At 41.4% G+C, this 26,110-nt stretch overlaps 1 protein-coding gene across 2 annotated transcripts in view; it reads right to left on the bottom strand.

Moving 5' to 3' along the window:
- Nucleotides 1–23,486, bottom strand: part of Ubac2 (UBA domain containing 2) — a 156,179-nt gene extending 132,693 nt beyond the window's left edge. The window contains exons 1-2 of one of the 2 annotated variants that reach the window (XM_026399695.2): nucleotides 23,329–23,486; nucleotides 22,239–22,326 (exon numbers count right to left, since the gene is read on the bottom strand). In XM_026399695.2, the coding sequence (XP_026255480.1) occupies nucleotides 22,239–22,308 (70 nt within the window). In that variant the 5' untranslated portion in view covers nucleotides 22,309–22,326; nucleotides 23,329–23,486. The remainder of the gene's footprint in view (nucleotides 1–22,238; nucleotides 22,327–23,328) is intronic. The other variant, XM_026399703.2, reaches the window with a different exon arrangement.
- Nucleotides 23,487–26,110: the final 2,624 nt, after the last annotated feature.

Here is a 26,110-nt window from a genome sequence, read left to right on the forward strand (position 1 = left end):
GAGGGGTCAGCAAGATCATACTTCCTTCTTCCACTTGGGCTCCATGGTCATTCCTGTCTCCTCCTTGCCACTCCTGAGTGACTCAACATGCCTGGACAAAGTCACCGCTGAACCAAAAGCCTTCCCTGCAAACTCATGATGGAGTCTCACACTCCCAGGCCACTCTACTGCTTCTCTCTAGGAAGTCTGGTCCCAGCTTATCTCGTGCCACTGGTGAATCACACATTCTCTTCCCCTCTGCCAGCACTCAAGATGGCTCAAGATGGTAGCACCACACGGCTTTTCCTCGCTGGGATAACAGCCTGATCCCAGAGCTAAAAACCATGTAGGGGAGACCCTCCCCCAACCCCATCCCTGGTGTCCACAGTGGAAAGGTGGCATTGGTGAGGAGCAAACCTTGTTCTTGACACTCTGGAGTTGTTTGTTACTGTAGCATAACTTAGCCCCTCCTGCTTTCAGGGTAAGAGTGCTAGAGGGGAACAGGGGCATCTTTTCAGGTAGGGCAGTTAGGGGAAAGCCTTCTGATAAGCTGAGACTTGAGCTGAGCCCTCAGAAGTGGGCTTTGCAGACAGCTGGGGGAACACCATTCCCAGCAAAGGGAAAAGCAAGTCCAAATTCTGAGAGGAAGGAACATACTCAATATGCAGCAAGGCCACCAGTTGGCTGAGAGCAGGATGAGTTCAAAGAAGTGTGGGAGCAAAGAATGTAGCGCCCAGGAGGCTGTCACAGGGTTGTTAGCTTTTCCTCTAAGGATGATGGGATGTTACATTGTTTTGTCCCCTCCCTCCCTCCCTCCCTTCCTTCCTTCATTCCTTCCTTCCTTTTTTTCTTCTCTCCCTGCCCCCCACCCCAGTACTATGGACTGAACCCAGGGCCTCATGCATACTAAGCTAGCACTCCACCAGTGAGCTCTGCCTCCAGTCCACGATGCTTTAAGTAGAAGAATTTAAGTACAGGCATAACACCATCAGAAAATAATGTTGCATGATCACTTCAGTTGCTAAATTGAGAAGAGATTACAGGAAGGAAGAGTAGAAAAAAGGAAGACCAGTCAGTAGGCTGTTCTGATAATATAAGTAGGAGATAACTGTAGATGCATCTCGGGATGGAGATGCACAAAGATGTCAGAATTAGGGTGTGTTTTGAAGGTACAGCAGACAGGATTTGCTGAAAATTAGGAAAAAGTAGAGAAATTATGAGTCACACCAATGAGCAACTTGCCAAGTATAGAGATGGTCCCTTCTGGGTCATTGTGATGTTGTTTGCACCACACCTGTAAATCTGGGCCCATCTTGCAAAATGCTCCCATATCCACCTGCCCAGGCTCTACCAGTGCCATTCAATGAACCAGTCTGCAAACCATCACCAGCCCACAAGCAGGCAAGGAGTTTGTGCCAGAAAATCTATCAACACACTGCCTCTATCCGGGATAAAATCCTGCTATGAAAAAAATGTCATCAGAGCTAAACAGGTGCTGAGCTCAAATGTCACCTTATTTGTGTCCTCCCTGTGTGTCCTGACTTAACAGAAGGCTTAAGAATAACACCAACTTAATTCAAGCTGACTATAAGATACACCATAAAATTTGGTTACACTAAAAAGGAAACACAACCAAGTATATTTTAAAGATGTCATCAATTATAAGGCACATCCCAATTTACATCAGAATGTAAAAATCCTGCATTTAAGAATCAGAGAAATGTGTCCCTTTGCTTACTGTCCATCTTCCCAACCTTCAGTACCACTGGGACGTAAGCTTCTAGAAGGCAGCAGCTTAGTGTGGTGTGTTCACTGCCTCAGCAGCCCTCTGACCTTGACAGGACCCAGCTACTAAAGCCCATCAATGTGTGTTTACCAAGTGGTAGGCAAGTGACTGTAGGGCTGCCCAGGAACTTACAGGTGGGAGCAGCTGTGGGAAGCCATTCCAAATGCATGCAGCTTTAAGTCCTGATGCACCACGGGCATCTGAAGATCACTGTATTTCTGGCACAGTGGTGCCATGACTAAGTGACTCAAGCTTTTCCTTGCTTGGATAACAAGGTGTGGCCCTAGGAGTAGGTGGCACCCAGAGCAGTTGAGCTACACTCACCTGTTCCTTTGTAATCCTATCCCTTGCCTCATTTGAAAGTCTTCTCCTCAATAAAAGGGTTCAGCACGTGTGCTCCTCTATCTCTTTCCATGGACCCCTAAGGTCAGAGGAGCCATCACAGAATCCAAAGAAAAAGGTATTTCTCTGTCTCTGTGATTATTTCATGCCAACCAGTTCACCTGGAGTGACCTGAGTGTTTAGTCGGGAACGTGATAAACAGCTAGTGTCCATTGACAGAGGGATGGATAAACAGATAATAGGCTGCACTCACACATACAGTAGAAATCAAATCAGCCTTAAAAAGCAAGGTAATCCTGACCCACACCACATGTGGATGAGCCTTGAGGACACCGTGTTCAGTGAAATAAACCTGTCACAGAAAGGCAAATATGACACGACTCCATTTATATGAGGTGCCTGCAGTGGTGAAATTCATAAAAACAAAGTAGAACTGTGGCTGTCCAAAGCAGCCAGGAACAAGGAATGAGGGAGTTATCACTTTATGTACAGAGTTACAGTTCTGTAAGTTGAAAAGAGTAGAGACTGCACAAAAGGACTGTACTTACTACTGAACTGTATGCTTCAAAATGGTTTATTATGTATATTTTGCCACAATTAAAAGTTAAAACTAGCTAGGTGTGGTGGTGCACACCTGTAGGCTGGAGAGGCTGAAACAGGAGCATCACAAGTGCAAAGTCAGCTTAAGCAACTTGGCAAAAACCTCGTTCAAAAATAAAACAAGATCCAAAAGGGCTGCAGATGTAGCTCAGTTGTAGGGCACCCATCTAACGTGCTCAAGGGCCTGGGTTCAACCCCAATACTGTAAGAAAAAAAAAACTAAAAATACTTACTGAATTATTAACTAATCCCATTTATACAACCATTTTAATTCTGTCTAGAATTAAACAAACCCCAAAAATAGATCTCATAAATCTGATAACTACCTTTAAAACCTCGTCTTAAGAAGAGTGAAAAAATCAGGGGTCTGGGGATGTGGCTCAGTGGTAAAGCACTTGCCTAGCATGTATGAAGCATTGGGTTTGATTCTGAGTACCACATACAAATAAATGAATGAAATAAAGGTCCATCAACATCTAAAAATTTTTTTTAAAAAAGAAGAAGAGTGAAAAATCAGATCCCTAACACTCATGTGAAAAGCAACAACATAAAAACATCCTGGAAGACTCACATCACAGGATGAGCAGTATTACTAAGGACAGCAGGATTTATTGATCAACTAGAGATCTCTGTATGTTACTTTTTGAAAAATTTACTTTAAAAAAAAACTAAACAATTCTACTTAATACACACTTGAGAAAAAGTTACAACTATAACTTATTTTGAAATGCAACAAAAAGTAAGGTGGACTTATCAAACAAATAGAGGGATGATATTTGGTAACTAAATCAGTGAAATGTTCATTGTAGGGGCTGGGTTGTGGCACAGTGGTAGAGCACTAGCCTTGCACGTGCAGGACTCTGGGTTCGATCCTAAGCACCACATAAAAATAAATAAGTGAAATAAAGGTATTGTGTCCAACTACAACAAAAAAATAAATACTAATAAATAAATAAATGTTAATTGTAGAATCTAGGTGGTGGGTCCATGGGTGTTTGTTGTACCACTCTTTTCAACTTTTCTGTATGTTTAAATTTTTAATAATTAAAACATTGGATAGAGGTACACAGTGAATTACAGAATTTGAGAGCCAAGAGAAGACTTCAAAATACATGAAAACTGATAAAACTGGGCTGGGGATATAAAACTGAGGTAGAACACTTGCCTAGCATCCGTGAGTCCCTGGGTTTGACCCCTCACCCCCAGCACACACACAAAAAGTATTCTTAAAAACAAACAAAAAAAACTGATAAAACTGAAATAAGAAACAGATAAATCCACAAATACAGATGGAAGCTTCAACATTCCTCTCTCAGTAACCAACAATATACATAGAAAAATCACCATTATGAACTGAATGTGTCCACCTAAAATTCACATGCTGAAGCCTTAACCCCAGTGTGACTGTACTTGGAAAGTATCCTCGTAGCAGTGTTTAAGGTTTAGTGAGGGGGACACAGATGAGGCCCTCATCCAGTCTGATAGATGTCCTTATGAGAGGATGAGACACCAGGAATATGTGCTCATGGAGGAAAGGCCATGTGAGGACAGATGTCTGCAAGCCAAGCGCAGAGGCCTCCAGAGAGGCCTGCCAACTCATCTACCTTGGACTTCAGCTCCAGAACTGTGAGAAAATTAATTTCTATTATTTTAAGCTACTTTGTGGTGTTTTGTTATGGCACCCAAGCTGACTCATACAACATATAAGAATACAGAAGACCTAAAAAACACCATTAACCAACTTAACCATATAACACTCCACCCAACAAAAGCAAGTTACACTTTTTTTCAAATGCACACGGTATATCTACCAACACTGGCCACCTACTGGACCATAAAGGACACCTCAACCAATGTAATGTGAACTTATACAAAGCATGTTCCCTGACCACAACAGAATCAAGCTAAACCAATAGAGATTGATGGAAAAATCCTCCAACTATGTGAATACTCCATAGCACATTTCTAAATAATATCTGGGTCAAAAAGGAAGTTGCAAGGGAAATTAGAGTATTTCTTAAATAAAATGCAAAATGAAAGTACAGTCAAAATTTGTGGACTTCAATCAAAATAGTGCTTACAGGGAAGCTTATCTCACTCACTAAATGCTTATAATAGGTAGAAAAAATAACCTCAAATAATAATGTAAGTTGCAATCATTTAAAAATTAGAAAAAGAACAAATTAATCCATAAGCAAGCAGACAGAATGAAATAATAAGAACAGAAATCAATGAAACAGAAAAATCAGAATATAGTAAGAGAAAAATTAGTGAAACTAAAAAGCTGGCTCTTTGAGAGAAATCAATAAATTTTGATAAACTTCTTACAAGACTGAAAAGAAGAGAGAAGACTCAATTACCAGCATCACTACAGAGCTCAGAAACATTATAAGTATAATCTTTCAAAATAACAAGAACCTATATAATGTCACTACATACTTTAAAAATTGTTAAAATGGTAAATTTTATATATCATACTAAAATAAATTTTAAAGGATTAGAGGGAATACTAGGAACAAATTCAAGCTCAAAAATTTGACATTGTGGATAAAATAATTCCTTGGAAGACACAATCTACCAAAGCTCACTCAAGAATAAATGAGTAATTTAAACAGTCCTATAGACATTATAAAACTGAATTCATAGTTTAAAAAGTCTTCAAAGAAAACTCCAAGATTGATGGCATCACTGGAGAACTCTACCAAGCATTTAACAGAAAAGAATAACAATTCTACACAAGCACTTTCTTTTTTTTAATTTTATTTTATTTGTTTGTTTGTTTGTTTGTTTTTGTGGTGCTGGGGATTGAACCCAGGGCCTTTTGAATGCAAGGCAAGCACTCTGAGCTATATCCCCAGCCCACAAGCACTTTCTCAACACTTCCCAAATCATTTTATGAAGCCAACATTATGATTATACCAAAATCAGAAAAAAAGGAAAAATAATGGATCAAGATTCCCACCAGAGGCCCGTTTACACCTCCTTCTCCCATTACCCAAACTGCTCTTGCCAAAGCCAGCTTATTTGTATCCTTTAGTCAAAATTGTGCTTATTTTTGTTACACAGGCCACCATTTTGAATGGAAATATAAAAACATTACAGTCTGGGAAGGGGGCAGCACAGAGTGGTGGGTACTTTTTAAATGAGGAACTTATCAAAAACTTTAAACATACCGTGCATAATGGTACACACCTATATACCAGCAACTCTGGAGGCTGAGCCAGAAGGATTGCAAGTTCAAGACCAACCTCAGCAACTTAGCAAGGCCCTAAGCAACTTACCGAGAACCTGTCTCAAAATAAAAAATAAAAAAGGATTGGGGACATGGCTTGGTGGTTAAGCATCTCTGGCTTCAATCCCATAAAAAAATTTTTTTAAACATGCATACATACTGATTCAAGAAAATCTATGTCTAGAAATTTAGCCTAAAGTAATTATCATGGACATACACAAAGATTTTTCTATAAAGATGTTCATCACAGCATTGTCTATAATGGTGAAAAGACTAGAAACAACCTGAATATCCAATATGAAAATGGATAAATTATGTTCTATCTTAAAATGAGATAATATTCAATGCTAAGAAATAGGATGTAGGCAAATATTTCATGCTTAGCAAAGATGTTCCTAAAATAATATTTCTAGTGGTATTATCATATAATACTTTTTAAAAAATATTACATAACTATAAGCTTTTAAAAGCAGCTATCAAAACATTAACAGTGGTAATTTCTGACATACTCATGGGAGATTTTAACTCTTTACACACATCTGTTTTCAACTAGTTACTAATTGAGGAAAAAGGTTCATTAAATTCTAATGTGTTGAGATAGGGCAAGTCACTAGCAATCTTCCTGTCTGTAAGTGCAGTCAGGAAGTGGGTCACACATAAACAGGAGGTTAAAAAAAAAGTCACTTTTCTGCAAGAGTTCCTTCTACCTTCAAAAATAGCGATGCCAAAAATTTTAAGAATAACAGACAATAAATCAATCTAAAAGTGCAAAGCATCTATAGCAAAGATAATATAAAACACCAAAGATTTCCTTTTGGGTCATTCATCTCTTATTTCTCTTTTGTGACCAAAGAACACAGCCAATTCTTTGTGGCGGTGAATAACAATCAGGCTTAGGGGACCGAGTTATCGTAAAACAGTAACTACAGGAGATGTGAAGGCTAAGAGCATTTTCCAGGTAAACCACCTTGGTGAGTCCTTGGAGTAGTGTGGAGGCAGGATCACCAACCCACCTAGGAAAGCAAAGAGGCTATAAAGATTCAGTGACTTGGCCAACATCATAACTCATTAGCAGAGGGGCTGGTATTGAACCCAGTTCTGCCTGATGGTAAGAAACAAAGTTTTCCCTAATATATAACAAGAAAATAAAACTTTATATACCATGTTAATACTTAAAATGCATTTTTGTAGCAATTCCTCTCCTAGTTGTATGCCCAAGAGAACTAAAACAGGTATTCAAACAAAAAGCTATACACAAATGTTTAAAGCAGCATTATTATGACTGGCAAAAAGTGGAAACAACCTAATGTCCACCAACAAAGGAATGAGTAAATGAAGTGTGCTATGTGGATGAACCTTGAGAACATTATGCTAACTCACTGCAGATTCCATGCGTATGAAATACCCAAAATTTTAAAATCCACACAAACAGAAAACAGATTAATGGTGGGCAGGTGCAGGAGGAACTGCTTAATGAGTACAGGGTTCTCTGTGTGGTGGGTAAATTATGGTGGTTTCTGTTAATTGCTCAACAATATTAATGTACCAGAAGCTAGTAAAAAACTGCAAATTTGGTTATGTGATAGTTACCTGAATAAAAGGCTCATCTTCTGGGTCCTGAAGACACTAACCACAGGTTCTGCAAAGCTCAGTCATGTGGGCTGTTAAAGAAGCGTTCTAGCTGAAAACACGGTGAGGGCAGCAACCCAGCAACTCTGCCCACCCCATGAGTCTGGCATGTAAAACACAGACAGAAACCCAGTGTGGTTCACACCCTTGAGAGAAGGGGCCACATATCCTACCACGGTGCTGGTCTCCCTGACTCTGACTGGTTAACTACTTGGTGAGCTTCTCAGGGTTCTCACAGGAATGGGGTGATATGGCATCTCATGAAGTGACTTTCTTAAAAGCTTTTCATCAAAAAAGAACTAAATCAAAAATGCAGTAAGCCGTACCTTGTGTGGGTCACCTTCTACTTCCATCACAATTCACTTCCAAGAAGAAACCTCATAGAACTCACCTCCACTGACCACTCTAGGGAACAACGTGTGCCCTCTGGTGGCCATCTCCACAAGGACCTCAGTAAGACTGCCCAGGGTCAAAAGTCCCCATTTGTCTTTGCTATACCCATTTCCCTTACAGTGTTAGAAGTAAAACGCTGAAAGCCACCCATGAATTGCCTCCTGTCCCTAATGCCCTGGGGAGAACTCAATGACACTGGGCACCTGCACACTGACCATTCCTCGGGCAGGTTCCCCACACATAACAGGGCAGAAGGCCTGGCTCAGGAAGGTGGCCAACAGACACTTGTTATTGTACCAGTGGTTATAAAGTATCAGGAAGATAATCAGAAGAAAGTGCTCAGAAGTCTCCAAGAAAAAAAGAAAAGTCAGGAAAAACGAGTTTGACTTCTAGATACAAAAATGTGTTCTACATCTAAATATTTTGTATGAATGGGAGGGGCATCAAAATTTAAAAAGGAAGCTCTGAAACAGTGTTGAGGAGGCTTGCACACCGAGAAAAGCACTTCAAATCTGCAAGGCCCCGACGAGGGCATAGGCACCTACATTTGTATTTTGGTCCTGCCACCGTGCTGGACACTAGTCCACCATGTTGGACACTCCTCAGGGAGATTTTATACCAACATTAACCTTCTCATTAAATGCAAAACAGCAGTAATTGTTAAAAGTGCTAATTAGACAAGACATATAATTATAATGAAATAACTTTAAAAGCCAAGGGGGTAAGAAAATTATGAATATTACATATAAATGTGGGATAAATTGTTCAACATTAGGCGCAACTCTGAAAAAAAGAAATCAGGAAGTCCATGGAAAGCTCTGAACTTGTGCAATAAATCATCAGGAAAAAAATATATAATTTTAAAATATGGAAACATATGGTTACTGACAAGAAAATATGTTGTAAATCTCAGTGCCAGAGGAGGCCAGGCATCATCAGAGCAAAAGGGGAAGTCCACAGCAAGTCCAGCGCATGCTCAGCTAGTTGCTGGAATGTAACTGTTCCTCCCTAATGTCGCCCTGTCACCCACCCCAGGAAAGAAGAAACTGTGAGAATACCCCCATTTTAAAGTGCTGGCAAACAACTCTCTTCCCCAACCCCTCCCCACCACACACACAGAGACCTGTGTCGCCTTCCTGTCCCTAACTTCAGCTTAGAGAAGCATCAGAGAGGTGGACATCTATCAACAATCTGATTTACACGGGGACTGAGCCGTCAGGCCATGTGCAGTGAAAGTGCTGCCAGTTCAGCCTACAGCAAGCCAGGGATGGTTCCAGGTAGGCAAAGACCAAGCAAAGGATGCCCTTTGCCACAGCAAGGCTGACCGAGCTACAAAGACATGCACAGGACATCCGACAAGATCAACAGGAGGGGGCTGCATGCTTCTATAGATTTTTAATGTAGATTATGGTGGTCTATCAGGGAAAACATGGCAGAAAAAACACAAGCTCTGATGATATAAGGGACCTGTCCCATTCCTATCTGATGAAAAAGTGTAAGAGAACCAAGCTGAAGCTTGCAGTCTGGGCTTCTATGTGGCCCATTCAGCATATTTTGTGAATAGATGATGGACTCAAAGCTGCTGAGCACTTCCAAGCACTGGTGCTGAGAAAACCGGTTGGCTGGAGAGGAGGGAAAGTCCCATTTAAATCCCAAACGTCAGGTCTAAAAGGCATGCAGAGTCCAAAGAAGCAATGACAGCCAGACAGAATTCCAGTTTAAAACAGCAGAGTCAGGACACCTGTCCACTCTTCCTCCCTTCCAAATCTGTACTGGAATAAAAGAATCCCCAAGACACCAGAGCAATGTGTCTGCTCAAATGCATCCCCAGAACTAACCAATAAATACCAAAGCCAGAGAGAAGCATGAGTGATCACTGGAAAGTTCAGAGCATTTTTCAAGCAGACATTTCCACAGGAGCATCGCCATCTCTGCCAAGTCCTCATGTACCCATCCTATTATTTAGTGTTTTTCTTTAAGTCACCTTACTATTATTTACATAAAGAAATGTATTTCAAAGGGAAGTTTATATATCACTGTCACAAATGGAAAACAAGTGTCACTTTGTAATCAGTAGGTGGTATCCACAAAAAATAAATACTAATAACAGAATAAAGTTATTAAATTCTAAATAATATTGTTACTGACAGAAAAACCTGGGCCTGCCTACTGTTCTCTTTGTTATGATGAGAAACCATCTGTTATTAGAGAGGCATTCAAGATTCTTCTCTTTAATATAATCAGGATCAAAAAAAAAAAAACTGAATGATAACCAGGACTAAAATAAACTGAATGATAATATAATCAGGCCTGAAAAAAATGCACAGTGTTCACCGTTGGATCCAACAGCATTTAAAGTCATTTAATTCCAGTAGAATTAAAGCCACTGATCACATGTCATCAGGGCAGCTGGACCTTCCATAAAACCCCATCCCCAAGTCCATTCTTTCACATTCATTCTACCATTCCACCACCCAAATAGGAAAGGGGTTGGATAAAATCCTACAAATTATCTGCAAAAGAAGGGAGCAATGTCCTTGAGGACAGGGTTAGAAGCCAAGTAGAAGAGAACTTGAGGTAACTTCAATCTTCCACAAGAGATCAGAGAATGAGGTGACAGGGAATGGAGGATGGGGTAAGGAGAGCTTTACTCAGGAAATAAATTCACAAAAAGAGCCAAGCCAACCTAATTTTGACAACTGCAGGGGTCCTCACAGTGTCTACTAGCCACCTAGGCACTCTACCTCTTCGCTCTATGGAAACCACCTATTCCTGCATACTGAAAAAGGTCTGCAGTCAGCCCTGCCACTTAAGGTATGGGCCTCCCTCAGGATTAAAAAGAAAAACAAAACATCTATCCTTAAACAAGGAGACCCACATTAGGTACTTAAGAAAGAATCCATTCATTCAGTACTGTACAAGAATGGCCAAGAAGGGACCCAGCAAGTTCAGCACCTGTGTCCTTATATGAAAAAAGTTTACTCCAAGAGGATAACAAGAAAAAAAAAAAAAACAACGGTGCCAGGACAAAAATGATGCAGGATTTAAGAAACAGCAGTAGCTGAGTGTGAACTTAAAAGTAATGAAGACACTTCAAAGGACATTCAGACTCCCTGAAGCAGCACAAGTTTCCTAAGCAAGGACTTTATTTCCTTCTGTAAATCCAATCTCAAGCCTTGATTCCACAGTAAATATACAATCATAGTAATGCCAGCAGAGCTATTGGTTTTGCCATATAAAAATCAACCCATAAACAAAGTATGAAAGGCTTATCATTACAGAACGGATGATAAACACACACAGCATGTGTGTAACACGGAAATAAGGATGCAGAGTAGAAGAGGTATACTTGTTTCCTAGGTTAATTTCTCATTTTCATAACAGAGTCTACTGAGTATGCCAAAAATTGGTAAATCAAACGTGGGGAGGTTGTCCATTGTTTACAATTTTTTTATAAAGGTAGCTAAAACAAGTGGTACAAACCAAAACTGAAAGATGAATGGCTAATAAAAATGAAACAGGCCAAGTGTAGTGATGCATACCTATAATCCCAGCAACTCAGGAAGCTGAGGCAGGAGGATCGAGAGTTCAAAGCCAGCCTCAGCAAAAGCAAAGCACCAAGCAACTCAGTGAGACCCTGTCTCTAAATAAAATACAAAAAGGGCTGGGGATATGGTTCAGTGATCAAGTGCCCCTGAATTCAATCCACAATACCAAAAAAAAAAAAAAAAAAAAAACAAATAAGCAAAATAAAGGTATTGTGTCCATCTACAACTAAAAATATTTTTTATAAAAAGATTCTCAGCACCACATACAAATAAAATAACCTATTGACAAAAATTATTAAAAATCATTATGCTCATTGTTATAAAAGTTTGGTGAGAAACACATGCTCCTAGACTGGTAAAAGCATAAAACCAAACAGCTTTTTGGAAGGATTTGGCAATACAGATCAAGAGCTTCACAATGCTGTGACCTATAACTCCACATTAGTGATGATTTCCTTGGGACCAAATCAAAGATGTGATCATAACCTACTTATAGAGATATTCAACTTAACATGATTTCTCAATGGGAAAATACTGGGGCGGGGGGAAACATTTTAGTCTGATAAAACAATATAATCAGTAACAAATGATTTTTTGTACAATTTATGCTCAAAGACAATGTTGGGAGAACTAAAATGTACATTCAAATGCCATTTCTATATAAAACCAAATATACATAGATTATACATACATATATGTGTGTATGTATCTCTGTGTGTCTGAGAGAAGAAAGCAAACTCACGCATGGCAAAGATCAGGAGAATAAGAACTAAGCTATCAATGCTGGTCATCCACATGGAACAGTAACTATGTGAGACTGGTCTTTTCTGTTATATATTTGTATAATTTCTTTTTTTAATATTTTTTAGTTGTTGATGAACAACTATTTTATTTTATTTGTATGTGGTGCTGAGAATCGAACCCAGTGCCTCATGCATGCTAGGCAAGTGCTCTACCACTGAGCCACAACCCCAGCCCCTATTTGTATAATTTCAGTATTTTTTTTCAGCAAGCATGATTCGGTTTTATAATTACACAAAATTTTAAAAGTTTATTTTGAAGATTGTTAATGACATGGATAAATGCATTTAAGAAGGTTAAATGAAAAAAACAGAAAACAAAATTAGCCCTAATTTTGCTTTTTAAAAACGTTTACATAAACACACACACAAAGTGAAAATTTGCACAACAGCAATATATAAACAAAGATCAAGTCTGAACAGTACAAATTGAAATTTATGTTTCTTCCTTATATTTTATTTTTCATTCCCAGTAAGTTTTAGAAACTTACTTAGTTAATAAAGTTAAAACAACTTTCTTTTGTTGCATGGTTAAAGGGCGTTCAAAGGTTAGTGTGCACTGTCAATCATTATTCAGTCAACAACACTCCTGACCTAGTTGGCCACAGAACCCTTTCCAAATATAAGTCTACTCTTTCCACTGTGTCATCATACATTCAAGGGACCAAACTGACATATGACTAGAAAATGACCTAGAACAATGGCAATATAACTTACAAGGTCTTAGGATAAACATCTAGGGAAAAGATGCATGATTTAAATGAGGATTAAATTTTAGTTCTCATTTATATTAATAATTTAAGTGGGGGTAAAAATTCCAGATACCCCTCAACAAGTATCAATGTTGCACAAAGTTTATTTCAAAAACGTTGGAGGTAAATTATTTGTCAAGTTGCACTCACTAAAATTCTACAGAAATACATTTTAAAATTTGCTTAATGTGAGCTGGAGATGTGGCTCAGTGGTAGATCACTCACTTCGAAGGTTCAAGACCCTGGGTTCGATCCTCAGTACCACATAAAAATAAATAAGTGAAATAAAGGTATTGTGTCCAACTACAACTAAAAAATAAATATATATTTTTTTAAATCTGCTTGATGTAAGGTAGGTTCCACTTTAAGTACTGAAACTGATGCTGACACAAGCAGAGAGAGGAAAAGGTTGGAGAAGGAAGACATAACTTGATAAAAGAAGGAAAGAGAGAGGAACACACACACAATAAAAACAGAAGTTAGTTACCACAAGCAGATCCTATCAGGATATAAACATCCTACTGAAAGCAAGCTGGATACTGGTTCTGACACAGGAAGAAAGAGGGAGACTCAAGGACTGAAAACCATCAGAAAGGGCAGAGCAGAGTTAACAGCCGCAACTCTAAGCGGAATGGAAAGCAACGTGACAGGGCTGTCACGCAGATTCACTGCCAGCATATGAAGATCTCAGTAGTCGAGAGCAACACCTGCAGATGCATGTCTCTAAGACTGAGAAGCAGTATAGTGTGCAACACAGAATATGGGCCAGACTGGCCAAATCTAGTCTCGCTCCTCATCATGTGACCTCTGGAAGCACACCTGACTGGCTGTGCCTCAGCTTCCTCATCTGCATGTTGCAGAGAATACTATATTAACTCGCAGCGACGTTCTAAGAAATGAATACATGTAAACTGCTTAGAATAGTGCCCAGCATGTAGTTAAGTGTTCTGTAGGTAGAATTAATAGTTAACACTTACTAATTATTGATTGAAAAGTGACAAGAAACACAGATATGCAGCACTTCGTTTAAATGATGATTCTTTCCCCAGGTATTTGTCCTAAGGTTTGCGAGTTATCCTGCCATTGCCATCTTCCACTAATTCACTTTGTTCCATTGTCCTAGATGTGAATGACAAATATACCACATATCATAACTTTGAATAATTATTACGCTTGCATAACTAAAAGCTGCAGACTTAACAGGTAAAAGGGACTCAATTTATGTCCCTTTATTTATGATATTTCCCTTACAGGGACTTAACTATTAATGTGGCATGACACAGTGGAAAGGGTACAGGCTTTGGAGGCAGGCAAATCTGGGACAAATCAGCTCTTCCACAAACTAGCTACATGATCCTGGACAAATTATTTTCTGAGCCTCTATGTACTCATCTGTGTGGGGAGGGGGTGATGCAGGGAAAGATACCTATCCCCACAGGGCAGCTGTGAAGATTAAATGTAACAAGTATAGCAATATTTCTCCCTTAAATTGCTGGTGACATTTTACATTCTGCAGCTCCAAGCGGAATGGAAACTCCTTTGGGGTTGGACTTTGGCAGTATGCATCAAAAGTTATGAGACAATGCACTTTCTTTAACCTTTCACTTCTAGGAATATCTGAAAATGAAGATGCTCTCAGCTTCGTTACTACAGTAGCAATGAAAGGAGAAGAGAAACACGTAATTCTGGAAGGCCAGCCAGCAGGGGGTGTTTACAAGGAGGAGAAAAGCAAAATATAAACAATAGGCACAGATATTACATTTTAGAAGATCCTGTTTAGTAAAATAAACAAGTTACACAGTCATATTTGAGTGTAATTAAGTTTATTTTTACTTATTTAGTTGTTCATTTTTGCACTGGAAAAACAGAACACCCAAATTCCAATAAATGTCATTTTATTTCTTCCCATTGTTTTTCTACTTTTCAGAAGTTCCTTTGATGAACATGTACTTGTTTTATAATAATAAAATCATTATTATTAGTTATTTTAAAATGAGAACATGAATGTATAGGTAAAGATGAAGAAAATTAAGTGAAATGCTAACACTTTCTATAATCTAGTTAATCTCACTTTTACAAGTTTTAAAAGCACTGTTTCTTAAACTTGTCCCACTTAATTAATATCTACCTTTCTTTCTTAGCTAAAATGTATGAATAAATAGACTTCTTGGACATTTCAGAAGTCCCCAAATGCCCAAAGTCCCCCAAATCTTCAGCTATGTGGAGAACAGCTTACCCCCAAGAGTCAGGCTCTAAAGGCAGAAGTTACACAGGGTTGGGAAGCCCAGGCCTGGTTAAGCAGAAATGAATAGACTTAGAGTCACCCTTAAAAGAACCAGCAAAATGATTCCTGGCCCATAAAACAGAAAACAAATGATAAAATTGGGAGTTTCCTCTGAGGTACCAAAATACAATGGCTGCTGCCTACAAAAGGGAGGCCCCACCCCAAAATGCAGAATTTATAAGGCTGCCAACAAGTCCAAGCTGGAAGAAAAAAATCTTACCTTTGAAGGCTGAAGTGTTGATTACTCTACTGAACTGGAAACTTAATTTTTAAAATGAGCCTGTTTTATGGTTTCTATTACCTAAGACTACCACCACTTGACTGATCTTGTAATTACTACTAAATCCTGAGAACCCAGGAGAGTGGCTGGCCCACAGGCATGACTATAAATGCCTACCTGGTGACTAGTGAACTGAAGCCAGAGGGGGCAGCCACAGGCCTGACTCCTTCTCACACAGGCATAACGCTTCCCTATCTAAGGAATACTTAAAGAGATGGTGAGACCAAAATGCAGAGCTACTTATCTTCCACAAGTTATGTGTTCAACACAATGAACACATAATTAAGAATATATCAGTAAGAACACGGTTTGGTCCTTCCTGCCAGTGTGAATAAAGGAGCAGCCATGCTAAGTGCTGTAGATGTCCATTTCACCATTATGTGGAGACAGAGTATTCAGGTTCCTGAGCAGGATTCTCAGCTGAAATGAAGGTGGGCGAGATGCAGTCCTCCAGCACCCCCACCAGTATTTAGGGCTTGCCCATCTCTTCAGTGAGATATGTCCATGTCACAGGTTGACACCAGTGGACCTCAGGATCATCAAATCTCTCTAACTGCATCTGACACAAGGCTCCCTAGCAAATAGTTTGGAGCAGGTAAACAGTTTACTCAGGAAAAAGTTGCAGCTCAGTTGAGCACTGCATCTCCCACTTTAAACTGATCCAATTGCACTGGTTCCCTGCAGTGCAGTGAGAATTTTGGTTAGCAGGACACCCTGGGTACTGGCAGACTTCTGAGTCTTCAAAGGGCTGAGTCCAGCTGTGTCTCATTCAGACTCACCTGACTGTGTAAACACACAGGGATCCCTCCAATCTATATCTACTCCACCTCTGATTCACTTCTTACCCCTAAAGACAGCAGGTTTTGCCCTGACAGACACTCTGAAACTGCTCTCCTAAAGCAACCAATAACCCATTAGTGCCAAAAAAAGATTATAAAAGAACCTAACTAGATGTGCTCAGGAGATAAGAGGAGAACCAAGGAAGTACAGAAGGGAATGGAGATTCAAGAAGAATTTCAGAAACAAGTGTTCAAGGCCAAACACAACAGAACATTTCCTTAAGATGAGGACTGAGAAGCACCCATTTGATTCACTGGGGTGGATAACAATGGTCACCTCCCCCAGGGCAGCTTGAGTTGCAGTGAACCAAAAACACAGCCCCACACAGTAGGTGGCATCAAAGAATAGCAGGCCAGCTACAGAGGACTAAGGAGTGAAGAGAGGTGAGCGGCAAGCAGAATTAGTGAAAATCATCTTTCAAGAAGTACAGCTGTAAAGAGGGCAGCCCTGATTGGGAAGGTGCAGGTAAGATCAATGGAGGGGTGATGCTTTTGTATGTAGACACTCAGGAGAAGGATCCAGTTAAAAACACTCAGACCCGACTGAGCATTTACCAGGGCAAATCCCAGAAGTTTTACTTTATTAATCCTTTTTGTCCTCCTTTCCACCATCAGAGATCCGAAGGACAGTTTGACTCACCAAGACAAAGATGCACACCATGGAGAAGGGAGCAGCAAGTAAGAGGCTCCTCACTCAGGGAGCCTCAGAGAGCCACTGGGGTACCCGCAGGAGAAGCGTCATCAGCTCTAAGCATGAGCCAGCTCTCTCTCAGAGAGGATGGTAGAAGAAACGAGTGGCACTAGAACAGGCCGGCAAGGAAGAGGGGAGAGCAGATGGAGGCAGACCCCAGTCAGAAGGCCACTCCCTGCTTTAGATGGGAGGAAAGGAACAAGGCTGCATGTGGGGAGAAACAAGGCAGGCAGGACCCAGGAGGTATGAGCACCCCAGTGACAGCCTGATTCTCTCCCTGGGTGCAGTGCAACAAAGACTGGGAATAATCTTGAGGTTAGAGAGGAAGTGGACACGCAGAAGGATGGCCAAATCCAAGAAACTTAGTTAACTAAGAAATAGTGCTTCAGAGCTCAGCTTCAGTGTGCTTCGGAGCTCAGCTCAGTTTAGACACCAAGATTAACAGAGGACTGGGGTTTTGCTCAATAAGTACACCAGGGTGGCTGGTGGCAGAGAGTCTGGATTGGACCACAACTTTGAAAATTAACCCTGGGTTACAGTCTGGATTCAGAAGAGATGCCAGACACAGGCTGATGAACTGGAGATGAGGAGGAATCCATATCTGGCAATCACAGTGGAGTGGGATGGTGAAGAATCCAAGGGACACATAATTACAGTGAAGAGGGCAGGTCCAACTGGACTGAAAAAGCAGTCAGTTTCTCCAAAGAAACCACCCCTCTGCCAACCCTGTCATCTCCTCGTCTCTTCCTGTCCCTTAGACAAGGGAAGGGCCTGAAGTTCTGTCCTCAGCTCTGACTCTACTCACCAACACTGCAGCTCTTACCCACATTCACCACCTAACTCCCACCTCACCATGTTTAGTCCAGCTCCAAACTCTACTCTCTAGTGGCCCCTGTGTACCTCCAACTGAACTTTGCAGACTTTGACCTTACATGGGTCCAAGACTGAACTCATCTTTCCCCCAAAACAGCTCCTCCTTCTGTGTTGGTAACTGCATAATCTACCCAGCTGTCTAATCCATTAACCAGAGTCTTCTTCAATTCCTCTTCCTCCCCATAATCCAATAAGCCTGACTGAAACCACCTACATGCCCAAACACCCTTCAAATCCTTCCCTCTATCCCATCCATTCTCACTGCTAGTATCTTTTTTTAAAATATTTATTTTTTAATTTTAGGAAGATACAATATCTTTAATTTATGTTTATGTGGTGCTGAGGATTGAACCCAATGCCTCACACATGCTAGGTGAGCGCTCTACCACTGAGCCACAATCCCAGCCCCTCACTGCTAATATCTTAATTGGGCCTTCGGCATCTCCCCACTGGACTCTAACTGTTCTCTCTGCCTTTCCTGCTGGCCACCTTCTTGCTTTGATCTAAATGTTTGCTCATTTGAATCTCCCAGGGAACCTTTAAAAATATCAATTTCTTAAAAAAAAAAAAGGAAGGAAGGAAGGAAGGAAGGAAGGAAGGAAGGAAGAAAGAAAGAAAGAAAGAAAGAAAGAAAGAAAGAAAGAAAGAAAGAAAGAAAGAAAGAAAGAAAGAAAGAAAGAAAGAAAACAGATTTCTGATGTCCACATTAGCCCTTCTGGATGTGACCCTGGGGATGGGACCCGGCAGGTGTACATCCTGAAAAGTACCCTGGTTGCTATTTTACTGCTGAGACAGGTAGCATTTAGAATCACTTCACCATCATCAATAGTAATTTCCTGTCTTCCCTCCTGGAGCAATGAGCAACATGCCTGCCTTGGGCCTGTGATGGTGATCACCTTCTTCTGCTTCTCAGGACGTGGTCCTATCACTCATTCCTGTATCTTCAAGAGATCTTCCCCACTGAGTCTTTCCCAATAATGAACAAGCCAAAGTTTCTCTCAACTTAAAGCAAACTTCCCTTCTCTGAGGCTCCCACCACTGCAACTCCTTCAAGGTCCTTCAGGACTGATACTCTTAAAGGTGATTCCCAAGCTTACTGCCTCCTTTTTTTATTCTACTCATTCCTTGGCCAACCATAATCTCACTCACTTCTCTCCCAATTACTGGATAAGCCATTCTGGAAAGGCCCTAGATTTCCTCTTTCTTTCCAAAAAGGTCACTTTTAAGTCCTTTTCTGGAAATCTCTGCAGCATTTAAGGCTATTAACCACTCCTCTGGAATTCTCTGCCCCTTGGCATTCTCCCACCTCCTTGGCCAAGACTCAGTCTTTTCCCCAGCTCTGCCTCTTCTCTCTCCTCAAATGTTAAAATGTCTACAGGTCTGTCTCCATGTCCCATTGCCCTCTGGCAAACTCACCACACACCATAGAAGCTGCCCACTACAGCCATAATCAACAACCCCCAGAATTCTTTACCAGGCCTTGCTCCATCCCCTACAGAACCTCTCCCCACTGTTATGCCTGACAAAGTCTTACTCCTCCCTCAAAAAAAAAAAAATCATGCTAAGTGAAATAAGCCAGTCTCAGAAAATAAGGGTCAAATGTTTTCTCTTGTATGTGGAAGCTAGAGCAAAAAAAGGAAAAATGGAAGGGAGGATCAGATATCATCAAGATATAGGGAAGATCAGTAGAGTAGAAAAAGGATATCAAGAAAGGAGGGATGCAGGCTGGAGCTAGAGCTCAGCGACAGAGCACTTGCCTACCATGCGTAAGGCATTGGGTTCTACCCTCAGCACCACATAAAAATAAACAAAATAAAGGCATTCTGTCCATCTACAACTACAAAAAATAATTTTAAAAAAAGATAGGAGGGATGGAAAGGGGAAGAAAATGCAGAATGAATTTTTAAAAACCATGCTGCATGCATATATAAATATACCAGAGGGAATTTCAACTTTATGTATAAGTAGAAAGAACCAATCAAAAATAAATAGATAAGTGAAAGGAAAATCAGTAGAGGATGGAAAAGAGAAGAACAAAGAACTGAAATTAAATTCTAAGCATGTACAAATTTGCCAAGATAAACCCAACTACTATGCATAATTTTAATGCTCTAATAAAAAAAATGTATATATGTGGGCTGGGGTTATGGCTCAGTGGTAGAGTGCTCACCTAGCATGTGTAAGGCACTGGGTTTGATCCCCAGCACCACATGAAAATGAAATAAAGATATTGTGTGTCCACCTATAATAAAAAATATTTTTTTAATTGTATGTATGTACATTTGTATCAGCTGCACTGTGCAGTCTGACAACTGTGCCTCCCCCCAGCAAGCCACCCATTGCAATAAACCCACTACACTACCACTGCACTGCCCTGAGCACAGCTGTTCTTTTCTTTTTTTGTCCTCCTCTCAACACTGAACTCTGAGAACTATACCTGGATACATAAAACATGGAATTAAAATTAATGTTGGTTGAGTGCATCATTGCACAGTGAACATTTGAAGTGAATAAATAATGGAAACACCAATGGAAATAAATGTAATAAATGACATATGTTACTCAACATAGAGTTGAGTGCCAGCATTACTCTGTGAGTAGGAATCTAATATGAGTCATGAACACTGCATGCATTTTTACCAAGGCATAACTGCATGATGGGTCAGAAAGCAACAGTTTCAAAGACATGGTCACAAACGCTCTTGCCCTGATTTACTGCCCTGATTGAAGTTTTCTTTGGTAACCTGAAAGCACCCTGTTGCACCTGCTTTGCTCTTTGTGCTTGGTGTTCCCTTTCTTCAAAAGGAATTTTTCTCAACAAACTCTGATGTGGCTAGCTTCTTCACACTATTTGGTTCTCAGTTCAAATGTCACCTTCCCAGATATCTTCCCTGACCGCACATGTTAAAGCTGTACTCCACATAACTTCCATTTTTGCCGTTACATATTACTATGTAAAAGCATTTTAATCACTTGTTAACCTATGTAATGCTGTTTCTACCTTTTTTAATCACATTATCCTGTTCATGAACTATATGGGTATTCAACAGACGCCTGCTGAGTAAATGAACGAGGAGAAAGTAACACAAAAAATGGGAAATACTCAGGTGCAAGAAGTGGTAGGGATTTCTTCCTTAAAAAAAATTGTTGTTCTCCTGAGTGCAGGGATAGACCAATGGATTAGCCTTCTTTAGGATAGTCAGAAACAGAACTAAGACTTACAAATTGGACATATAATTTCATATCTAAAGAAAATCACTTTGCCCCCAGGGGGATCTTTACTAGAAAAAATAGTCAACATATGGTTAACTGTCCTGGAAAAATGGCCTAAACGCCATCGTAAGCACTGAACACAGGACCAAGACTTAGTCATCACTGTGTTCCTGGTACCTAGCACAATTCACAGCCCACAGTAATGCCCAAACTATTCGTTAAATAAAACATGGCCCGCTGGGGTTATGGCAAGCACTCTACCGCTAAGCCTGTGTGAGGCGCTGGGTTTGATCCTCAGCACTACATAAAAATAAATAAATAAAATAAAGGTACTGGGTCCAACTACAATTAAAAAAATATTAAAAAAAAAAAACATGGCCTGAAGAGGAAGGGTGATCCTATCATTCCTATACTGCAGAGACATTTATTTTAGACACAGGACAAGATAGCTGAGGAGGAACCCTGGGAATAGGCCTCTCCCCAGGCAGCAGTTTGTTTCCTAGAATTCACCTACCTGTTCCATAGGGAATAAAGAATTGCCTTCCCCAGAGTCACCCTGCATCTAATTTGGACACACTTTGTCCATGTAATCTAATGGCTAATATGGTTCAGCAACTAATAATTGATTTCCCTCTTGCCTTTTTAATTTTTTATATGTCTTTTGATTGGCAAGGATAGCTCAAAATGCTGAACAACTAAAACTGAAGGATCTTACAGTTAATTTCACATCTACCAGTGTAGTGCAATCCCAGGAAAACCACATTACCTTCCTGAACTGTCAACTTCATCACCAACTGTAAGTTCTTCATCCAAAGGGCAATTTGAGAAAGATTAATTAACTAATTTTTGTAATGGACTCTGGATCCAATGATGAAAGACTCCATAAATCAAATTATAAAACAAGGAAAATCATAAATGTTAAACTCACTTCAAAACCTAAAAAGTTAAGAAGTGAGGAAGATTTAAAATGATGCCTGTGGTGGAGACAATAACTCACTCTCAAGACTTAAAACAGGTATCCTCGGGCTGGGGTTGTAGCTCAGTGGTAGCACTTGCCTCGAAAGCATGAGGAAGTAGGTCCGATCCTCAACACCACATAAAATAAATAAATAAAACAAAGATATTGTGCCCATCTACAACTAAAAAAGTGTTTAAAAAAACAAACAGGTATCATCAGAAAAAGATTCATGATATTCACAGTAGAACTTACTATTTGGAAATGTCAGGCTTTTCTGTGTTCTGGCAACATCAACTACACATACTAGCAGTGATGAGCGACTGCAAAACTATAGCTGTTCAAACAGTTCAGAGCTGGTGTATCAGTGTCTAATCTCCGCACTGTTCGCTTGACACACTCCACTTTATCGAAAGGCAATAAAACAATGCGGTGTGAAAAAGTTGTTTCCAAGGCTGTTGCACACACCTCTCTGACCTCCGCCTGCTGACCACCGCTGACACTCCAACAAAATTCAGCACACCCAACAGCGAAGTATACGCTCTCTGGCCAGATGACTTCCTAACTTCCCTCCACTTTAAAGTATTTTTGTTTGTCTAAAAACTCCTCAGGAGGACTGAGGAAGAAGTGTACCTAAGTAAACTGAGGGGTCGGCTCCTGAAACAGAGGTTGAATTCTGCACGTGGGGGTCCCACTGACCCTAAATGAATGGGGAAGGTGACCGTGATGGGGGCAGGCTTCCAGCACCACCTCCACCCGGACAGCCTCTACTCTCAGCCTGGCACCAAGCCGCCAAGGGCCTGAGGCCGGGCCACGAGAACACGGGGCACCCAGCCGACCCTAACTGCCCGGCCCACCTGCAGCAGCCGCTGGGGCTGCCGCGCACCGCACCTGGGGCTCACGATGGGGGCCGGGCTGGCGGCGCGGCTCCGGGACCACTCGCCCCTCCTGGCTGACGTGGGGACGAAGCCCGGGGACCCCAGAGGCAGGAACGACCCAAGTTGGGGCGCTGGGATGAAGGGCCGGCCCCCCAACCTCCTGCAAACCCGAGGATCCCCGCTGCCCCCAGCCTCAAGGAGGTGCCCAAGGTAGCGCGTAGGCGGCAGTCAGGACGGCGGGGGCCGGTACTCACAAAGCCCACTGGAACCGGTGCTGGTAAACATGGTCCCGCCGGGCCCGGAGCCCCCGCGGGGGTCAGGGGGAGGGGAAGCGGAGGTGGAGAGCCCCGGAGACGGCGCAGGCGCACTCCCGGCGGGGCGGTGAATCCGGCGCGACGGAGCCGCTCCAGGGTCTCCGGGCGAACGGCGCATGCGCGTCCCGTGGGGCGCACCCGCTCCGCCGGCGCCCGCCCTTCCTGCCGCGGAAGGGAAGTGCGTGCGCCGCCGGCGGGGATCCGGTGTCCGGGTTCTTCCGACGGCTGCGGCGCCGTTAGGAACGGGTGAGGGATGGCGCGGGGTACGGCACTCGGCGGCGGCACTTGCATACCCAGCGCCGTCCCACGCCCCAGGAGCCGCGATGGCTCCGGATTCCTCTGTAAAACACAAGCTCTGGGCCCTCTTCGCGACCTCTCACCTCCCGGAGGGGCTCGGGGCGCGTTCCACGCATGCTCGGCGTTTCTGGGCGGGTTGCCGGAGCTCACGGCGCGGACTCTCATCGACGGCGAGCCGCACCTGCCCTCCGGTGTCCCGCGGCGTCCGGGAGGCTGTTGACGGGAAGGGAGCCCGATGAGACCATCCGTGTGGTCCAGCTCTCTGTGAATTGGGAGCGGAGCGGTACAGCGCGCCTTTTCTCCCGTGTCGTTGCAATTTTTTTTCCCCTTTGTGAGATGAGATGACGCGATTTTTCATGGGAGATTGAGCTCGAAAATTACTCAGTCGTAAGAAATGTTTTTTACTGGCAGTGTACCCCCCTCCCTTTATCGGGCCGAGGAGCGAACTCGGCGCCTCACGCGTGCTAGGCAAGCTCTGCCGCCGAGCCCCAGCGGGTTGAAGGTTTGCCGGAACTCCTGGGAGCTGGGCGGGCGGTAATCCCCGCCGGGGAGGCCGAGGCCAGAGGATCGCCTGTGAGCCTCGCAGCTCAGCGAGACCCAGCCTCCAAAGAAAGGAAGAAATAACATGTGGGGGAATTGACCTCAGTAACCTCTAAATGAAAAGGACAGGGTACAGTGGACAACATACTTTTTTAAAACGGTTTCTTTTTTGGGGGGGCGGGGGGGACCTTAGGAGTGTTAGCCAGTGGCTAAATCTGGAATTCATAAATCAGTAAAACACAACCTGAGAGATTCTAGTGGATCAACATGTTCACATTGATTATTTCTGGAAGGCAAAAATATAGGTGATTTTTATTTCCTTTGGGTGGAATTTGTTGTTTGTCTACAATCTCAAAATGAGTTGCATACTTAACTTTAGGTTCAGGTTCGTTCAGTTGAGTTAAATGAACTTATTGGAGAGTTGAGGAAAATAATAGTCTAAAGGTCCCTGATGTTTGGAGAAGTTATTGATTGGCTACAAAACCTATAGCCAATATAAGACAGTAGTTCTCAAAAGTACGAATGGGGCCCCTTGACCCATTCATGGGGTTCAAAAGACAGGATTATATTCTTAGTGATGCTAAGACATTTTTCTTTTCCACTTTTGTTCACTCAAAAATATGTAACAGCTTTTTTCCACTGTACAGCTGGAAAAACTGCATAACTTTGTGAACAAAATATCCAGTGACCAATGCCTAATGTTATGAAATCATGAAAGAGCCATTTGACTGCAAGATAAACAATAAATTTCAGTGTACACAGTACAAAAAGTTCATTCATATGGTTTCAGGCTCCTCATTGCACTTTAAAAAACTACCACCAGCACTTATCTGGGCATGGTGACGTACAGTCATAATACCAACTACTTGGGAGGTTGAAGCAGGAGGATTGCGAATTGGAGAGGTCAGCCTGGGCCATACTAAAAGACCCTGTCACAAGAAAAGAAAGAAAAAGGAAAAAAACTTGTAAAATTATGGTGCAGTATCAGTATGGGTATCTGAAAAGACTTAAAATGCTTGCTTTTCAACTCTATGTGAAACAGGATTTTCTTCATAAACTTCATCCCAAAGAATGCATTGCAACAAACTAAAAGCAGAAGCAAATAGGAAGTTCCAGCAGACTTCTGTTAAACCAGACATTAAAGACATTTGCCAAAATGTGATGTTCTTCCCCATAATTCTTTGCTTCATAAGGTACTGTGGCATCAGACTGGATTGAAAGTTGGCATCAGATTGAATGTATCTATAGGACGAGACTCCCCCACCAAATTCATCTAAGAAATGAACCCATCATGATTAAGTGAACCCCTTTATAAAGAAAGAGTTGACAAAGATGGAGACTTTAGAATTTTAGGAAAAGCTTATATTGACAAATTGTATTAACATATGAATATGTAACAGTGAATCTCACTTTTATGTATAACTGTAATGCACCAATAAGAAATTTGGAAAAAAAAATACCAGAAAAAAAAGAAATTTAGGGAAAGCTTAAAAATTATATTGTCGGGCCTGGGGTTGTGGGTCAGCAGTAGAACACTTGCCTAGCATATGTGAGAGCCTGGGTTTGATCCTCAGCACCACATAAATATAAATAAAATAAAGGGATTGCATCCAACTACAACTAAAAAATATTTTTTAAAACTTTTATTGTCCCTGAAATTTGTTTTGAAGTTTAATCTGATATAAGGTCCTGTTTCTTACAGAATAGCACAATGATAACAATATGTAATAATCTAAACAAAATTGGATAAAATATTACTGGGTGTGGATGAGGTTATTATTATCATGGCAAGAAATTTAAATTACTTTATTGGGCAATGATATATGTAGAAGGATCTATATGAAATACAAAAAGGTAGGAAATCAGCTAAGAAATGTGCTGTCAG

This window comes from Urocitellus parryii, chromosome 2 (assembly GCF_045843805.1).
Source record: "Urocitellus parryii isolate mUroPar1 chromosome 2, mUroPar1.hap1, whole genome shotgun sequence".
Lineage (NCBI taxonomy): Eukaryota > Metazoa > Chordata > Mammalia > Rodentia > Sciuridae > Urocitellus > Urocitellus parryii.